The following is a 7,500-nucleotide window of genomic DNA, read 5'->3' on the forward strand; positions in this document are numbered from 1 at the left end:
TAGTAGTAGTAGTAGTAGTAGTAGTAGTAGTAGTAGTAGTAAGTAGTAGTAGTAGTAGTAGTAGTAGTAGTAGTTAGTAGTAGTATGGTAAGTAGTAGATATAGTAGTATAGTAGTAGTAGTAGTAGTAGTAGTAGTAGTAGTAGTAGTTAGTAGTAGTAGTAGTAGTAGTAGTAGTAGTAGTAGTAGTAGTTAGTTAGTAGTAGTAGTAGTAGTTAGTAGTAGTAGTTAGTAGTGTAGTAGTAGTATTAAGGGTAGTAGTAGTAGTAGTAGTAGTAGTAGTAGTAGTAGTAGTAGTAGTAGTAGTAGTAGTAGAAGTAGTAGTAGTAGTAGTAGTAATAGTAGTACTAGTAGTAGTTGTTGTAGTATTTTGGTTTTTATTATTGCCACTTTAGTTAATTCAATATTTAAAACAAAATGTCTTTTTCTGTAATTTTCTTGTGTCTGGTCGCGTTAAAGAGTCGTTTGAATGGCCACGGTTTAGACGTGTGGCGGCGATGGTGTTGGTTTTGTTCAAACACAAACCACCACTTCACTTGTTCTATGCTTCACACACGTTTACTACATCAAGTCTAGAGCGGGATTGTGGAAAATCCAGCAAGCAAGTTGGAATGCGTTTTATCCAATATAGAGCGACACCGTGACTTAAGTAACATGCCTTAGTTGGAACGATTTGTGGTAAATGGCACCACTCAGGAAAAGCCTCATTCTGAAATCGGTGTCTGACCTCCTACCATCCAAATCGAAATGGGGCAAACTGGAGGAAAACAGAATACGTGCAATACATATCCGAGGGGGGAGAGCGTCCTCTCTGAAGACTTTCTCCTTTTGTTCCATTGTAGTTTCTTGATACTGTTTTTTGTTGTTATTTTTAACATTATATAAATATTTTTCTTTTTACTCTGTGTGCGTCGTGCATGAATGCTTTATTTTGGTTTCATGTTACTGTTATGTTTATCAATATTTCCCTTCAATGGTTTATTTATATTTCATTGCAGGAGAGGGCATCGAAAATATTAACAGCCAGTCATCAAAACTATTCTAAAATCGATTCAACCCAAAATGGTGACACGGAGTACCGAGACAGGAACCATCCCGCTTTTCAGGGTGCCAGATTACGTCATGTTTGTGCTAACACTGCTCATATCCTGCGGCATCGGGATCGTGTACGCCATTGTGGACCGGAACAGGAACACCACAAAAGATTTCCTTCTGGGAGGACAGAAAATGCATCCCGTACCCGTGGCATTCTCTCTGACGGTGACGTTCATGTCGGCCATGACGTTGCTAGGCAACCCAGCTGAGATTTACAACTACCACACTATGTGGTGGTGGTTGATAGTGGGGATGGTGCTGGCCATGTGGTGGGTGTCCGGAGTCTTCATACCTTTCTTCTACCTACTTGGAAATGACAGCGTCTTTCAGGTATACCAACAACAACAAAAAAAAAAAAAAAAAAAACCACGTTAATATGACCATGCACATTGTGTTTCGCAATTTTAAGTTTTCTCGATATTTAACTCTCTCTTTACCAGCCATGTTCAGGATTTTCCAAAAAACTTCACACCCAACCAGCACAAAAATATTCTGTTTTCACTCAAACACAAAAGCAGTAAAATCTTGTTAAACATAGTTTTTACAGCAAAACGAGCTCTAATATACAGTGTTAAATTCTAATAACTGTAATAAATTCTTTTGTTAAAATATCATAATTTACAAAAAAAATTAGAGTGAGAAAAATGTTGGATGTACCGCAAACATGTGACGATTTCCCTATGGTTGGAAAAGAGAGAGTTAATGGATTTTCCACTGTTCTAGCAATGTTTTTTTAAAGATTTCGAAGTGGCCGAGTAGTTAAGGCATTGCGCTGTGATCCGGAAGGTCCCTGTTCGAGCCCCTTTTCAGGCACTTTCGTTTTTTTTCCTTGGGCAAGATTATTAACTCCCAATTTGCTCACTTGGACAACATGGGTGATTTCTGTTGACATCAGACTTCCTGTTTGATGGAATATCTATATTCCTTCATTGAATGCCTAGGTGACGGTATCTTATGATGACGTGGTTGAAGGGCGGAATTTTTTTAGAGATGTGAGTCAGACATAAGAGCAGTAAAATTCTTGCGATATATAATTTCTTTAGCAAAACATGCACTACAACACACTGCTCATTTTCTTTAAATTTTGTGATGTACAAAAGAATTTTGAATAAGAAAAATGTTGGTTGTATCGTAACGAATGTGACGATTTTTCTATAGTTGGTAAGAAGAGGATTATTTGATCACTTCAGTCAGGTCAATGAAATTCAGATAAAGATCTGAACAATTGTTTATGAAGGTGCCAGACAAACCAAGAACGAAAAATACAAGAAAAATAAACTTCTCAAAAAATAAGTGTACCTCAACTGGGGATCGAACCTCAGACCTTCTGATTACCGAAGTTCGATCCCCAGTCGAGGTAGACTGATTTTTTGGGATGGTTTTTTTTTTCTTGTATTTTTCTTTCTTGCTTTGTCTGGCACCTTTCATACACACTTGTTCAGATCTTTATCTTACACCGGTGTCTGCTCTCTAGTTTTTCAATGAAATCCAGTTTGAAATCACAGTATTCTCAATGGGTGATAAAAAAATTCAAAGTCAAAGTAATGGGAAACAATATGATGCCGTGTACTTGGAACATAGTTAATTCAGATAATGAGGCAGAAGACGAGAATATATTCAATATGTAAATGTATCCTTGAGCTTTTATATAGATCAATATCCACTAAATGTGCTCAGAGCGCTTTATAAAGGGGTACCTGACCAACAGCAACACGTAACATGTAGAACGAGACATGACGCCTATTAGGCGATATCTAACAATTTTTCCGACAGAGACAACGCTGTTAACGGCCAGGAACTCATTTTACACATGAGTACGGTGAGAAAATGTGAGTAAAGAATCTTTTCCAAGGACTCAACTATGCGTCGAGCGAGGCTCGAACCCAGGTCCTTCCGATCCGAAAGCGAGTGTCATACCAGAAGACCACATAGCCGCACATGTATACATGTGTTAAAGGGAACCTGTTAGCTTAATTAGTATTCTTCGCTAGCAAATGGAATGGCATCGCTACTCAAGTGTGGTCAAAGTTTTTCTCTTATCACTCTATCTACCCATTTTGATTTTGTGGCTGGATCTATTAGATCTGATGGAAAGTACTCTGAAATCGACTAGTTTCCAATCCAGAATGTGGCAACTCTCGAGAACTCCCAAATGAGTTTTATCTTGAAGCCAAAATGTGACCCTTCGTCTCGAAACGGTATTATGTCGGAATGAATTGGACCCCGAAAAGTGACTTCAGAGTTAAATTGATAGTAAATACCAATTTTTGAGCTTTTGTATTGTGAGAAATTGTCTTCATTCTGCAATATAACAAATCCAAACAAACCCCAAGTTTCATGTTTTTGTTAATAATTCAATTTTTTCCACCCAAGTCATCCCGACATAACATCGTTTAGAGACGGTGAGTCACAAATAGACTCTTGCTTTTACAGTTCTTTAAATACGATCCGTTTCAAAACAGCACAGTTGTTAAGCCATTAACTGTCGTACTCCGGAATAACATGTAGGTACGGGCTTTTGAACTACAATTCAACTGCAGTAGTACAGAATATGCCTGATACTACATACTACTAATTTGGTTATAGCATCCTTTTTCTTCTCGTGGAGTCATTAAAACGTTGAGGTCAGCAGAAATGAATAACTGAAGCGCTCTGTAACGATGGTGATGACTAAATGATATATGAGGCATAAAGAGAAGTCAAGAAGTTATAGAAAAACTTAAAAAGCACAATTTTACTTTTCATACCATAAATAAAATGATACAAATCAAGCGGCATGTTATGTATCCACTACCACCACCACCACCCCCTCCTCCTCCATCATCACCACCACTTCCTCCTCCACCACCAGCACCACTACTACTACTACTACTTCTACTACTACTACTACTACTACTACTACTACTACTACTACTACTACTACTACTACTACTACTACTACTTTTTGGTTTTTGGTATACCCGACATAATACCGTTTGAGACGATGGGTCACATATGTATTTGGTACCATTGGTCACATTATGTTCCACTTGATCCACCAGATACCAAAGGAGTTTATCCCCATTTCTATTACGTGAAACGGAAAATAACAGTGATAATAATAAGTATTATTATTATTATTATTATTATTATTATTATTATTATTATTATTATTATTATTATTATTATTATTATTATTATTATTATTATTATCATCATTATAATAATAATAATAATAATAATAATAATAATAATAATAATAATAATAATAATAATAATAATGATAATAATAATGATAATAATAATAATAATAATAAATAATAATAATAATAATAATAATAATAATAATAATAATAATATAATAATAATAATATATGATAATAATAATAATAATAATAATAATAATAATAATAATAATAATAATAATAATAATAATAATAATAATAATAATAATAATAATAATAATAATAATAATAATAATAATAATAATAATAATAATAATAATAATAATAATATCAACTATTTCCCAAAGTGTTTTCCGACTCAGCTACGACCAGTGGAACATTAATATGTCGTAAGTAATTACAATTATCGTCCCACTGGGGATATGGATGTATTCTAATTATTTAATGATACAAAATTGTGTCAACCTCAGTCTGAGGTTAATGATACAAACTAGTATCGTGTCAGATTGATAATAAGCTGCTAGAAGCTGTGGACTGTAAAAAGTAATAAACAAAAAAATAATACAATAGCTTTAAAAAAAAAAGAAGAAATTACCAAACACGGAAAGTTTTTGGGTCAAAACCCTTCTTCGTTTACGTTTTACGTATTTAAGTTTTTATTGTTAAAAGAGGTTTGCAAATTACTCGTAGAATCAATCTGTATAAAAAGTTTTATAATGTTTTAATTTTCTGCTCGTTTGCAAACATTTCATTATGTGCTCGTTGGCAAACATTTCATTATGTGCTCGTTTTGCAAACATTTCATTATGTGCTCGTTGGCAAACATATCATTATGTGCTCGTTGGCAAACATTTCATTCTGTGCTCGTTGGCAAACATTTCATTATGTGCTCGTTGGCAAACCTTTCATTATGTGCTCGTTTTGCAAACATTTCATTATGTGCTCGTTGGCAAACATATCATTATGTGCTCGTTGGCAAACATTTCATTCTGTGCTCGTTGGCAAACATGTCATTATGTGCTCGTTGGCAAACCTTTCATTATGTACTCGTTTTGCAAACATTTCATTATGTGCTCGTTTTGCAAACATTTCATTATGTGCTCGTTTTGCAAACATTTCATTATGTGCTCGTTTTGCAAACATTTCATTATGTGCTCGTTGGCAAACATTTCATTATGGGCTCGTTTTGCAAATATTTCATTATGTTCTCGTTGACAAACATTTCATTATGTGCTCGTTGACAAACATTTCATTATGTGCTCGTTGACAAACATTTCATTATGTCCTCGTTGGCAAACATTTCAGTATGTGCTCGTTGACAAACATTTCATTATGTGCTCGTTGACAAACATTTCATTATGTCCTCGTTGGCAAACAAGTCACATGAGCTTCACTGAACAATTTTGACCCAAACAATTTTATCATTATTATTTTTTTTTAAGAATAACTTTTTTTCACTGGAATTACCTTTAATTGTCACACGTGCTCTAAAACTCTCCAAAAATCAACCTAAAAAATGGATATCCTTTTATTTCTTTATCTACAGTACCTCGAAATGAGATTCAACCGCCTTCTAAGAATTCTTGGCTGTGCTGCTCTCATCCTCCAAACGGTAGGTTAATTCTCTACAAGATGTGTTGTAATTTTCCGCCAACCGGATATGATGTCAAACATCGTTTTCGCCGTCATGTCATAGAACATAGTATTATGTGGGCCCGGGATGGCCATTAGTCACATATAGATAGTATGCGCTTGGCTAAGCTCATAACATTGCCACCCGGAAGTATAACGGACCAACACACAAAACTGTGTGTATCCATGAACGTTTATAGTCAGGTTAATACAGTTCATAAACGCGGATGGCAAAAAACAATAACAAAGACCGGAGTGACGTCGTCTTCGAACTATCTATAGGGGGCTGCCGGTCATTTGGCTCACTATCGGCTCGGCGACAATCGGAATGGTCTCGTGACGGTCAACTGGAATTTCCCCTTGCCCCCGATAGATGCCTCAAGCTCCCCCACCTCGTAAAGGTCGGAGATCCACAGGTCGTTAACACATATTGATATTGACTCATTGTTGGAATGGAAATAATCCCCAAACCAACGAAAGGTATCTTCCATTACAACAATGTTAAAACAACCCTACAATTAAACGCGTTCGGTTTTCAGACCGGCAAATATGTAATAAACAATATTAAATAGCGTTTCCATATATAGCGCATAACCACGACGATGCCGTGCTCTATGCGTTTTGTTTTTTTTAATTTGGGTTTTTAAATAGAGCAATGTCCACTTAACGTGCTCAAAGCGCTTTACTGGGAGTCCCTGGCCAACAGCACCACTTAAGATGTAAGACTGTTAGGCTATATTACAATGTTTCGGACAGAGACAACACTGTTAACGGCCAGGTACTTGTTTTACGCCTGAGTACGATGAGAAAATGTGAGTAGAGAGTCTTTTCCAAGGACTCGACTGTATTAACCAAACTATAAACAACGTTTAAGGTTACACATAGTTTTGTGTGTTGGTCCGTTATACTTCCGGATGGCAATTTTGTGAGCTTCTTGGCCAAGGGCATACTATCTATAGAAGAAACAAAATTGACGTCACTCAGCTCTTTCTTATTGTTTTTAGACAGCCATTTTGATGATTACTTCTCACTGAATGATATCAACCAGACTATAAACGTTCAATGTTACACATATTTTTGTGTGTTGATAAATTGTATGCGGCTGACGCATGTTGTGAGAATTATACATAAACGCAAAACATCAATAGATGCAAGTCTGGCTTCAAACACTCTGGCGTTACGAATGACTTTGCGGCTATGTGGTCTTGTGGTATGACACTCTCTTTCGAATCGAAAGGTCCTGGGTTCTAACCTCGCTCGGCGCATAGTTGAGTCCTTGAAAAAGGCCCTCTACTCACATTCTCCCACCGTAATCAGGTGAAAACTGAGTACCCGGTCGTTAACAGCTTTGTCTTGTCTGAAAAAAATTTGTAATATCGCCTTACAGTCGTCATGTTTCGTTCTACATGTTACATGTTGCTGTAGGTCAGGGATCCTTTGTAAAGCGCTTTGAGCACTTTGAGTGGATATTGCGCTATATAAAAGCTCAAGTGTAAAGCTCAGGTTTAGATTACTTCGTTTCTCACCAAACCTGCCCCAAATTGGAATCCGATAATCAAATCAACCTTATTTAAATAGTATCTCCTCTTTACCGAGGGATAGATTGTAAA

The 7,500-nt window shown here is 36.1% G+C and overlaps 1 protein-coding gene across 2 annotated transcripts in view; it reads left to right on the top strand.

Annotated features, from left to right (window-relative positions):
• The window catches only part of LOC144973653 (sodium-coupled monocarboxylate transporter 1-like), a 32,223-nt gene that overhangs the window by 1,021 nt on the left and 23,702 nt on the right, over positions 1–7,500 (top strand). For both annotated transcript variants that reach the window (XM_078916373.1, XM_078916374.1), the window contains exons 2-3: positions 998–1,424; positions 5,805–5,870. In XM_078916373.1, coding sequence (XP_078772499.1) covers positions 1,062–1,424; positions 5,805–5,870 — 429 coding nt within the window. In that variant the 5' untranslated portion in view covers positions 998–1,061. The remainder of the gene's footprint in view (positions 1–997; positions 1,425–5,804; positions 5,871–7,500) is intronic.

This window comes from Berghia stephanieae, chromosome 5 (assembly GCF_034508935.2).
Source record: "Berghia stephanieae isolate SIO BIC M18660-M18661 chromosome 5, UCSD_Bste_1.3, whole genome shotgun sequence".
Taxonomy (NCBI): domain Eukaryota; kingdom Metazoa; phylum Mollusca; class Gastropoda; order Nudibranchia; family Aeolidiidae; genus Berghia; species Berghia stephanieae.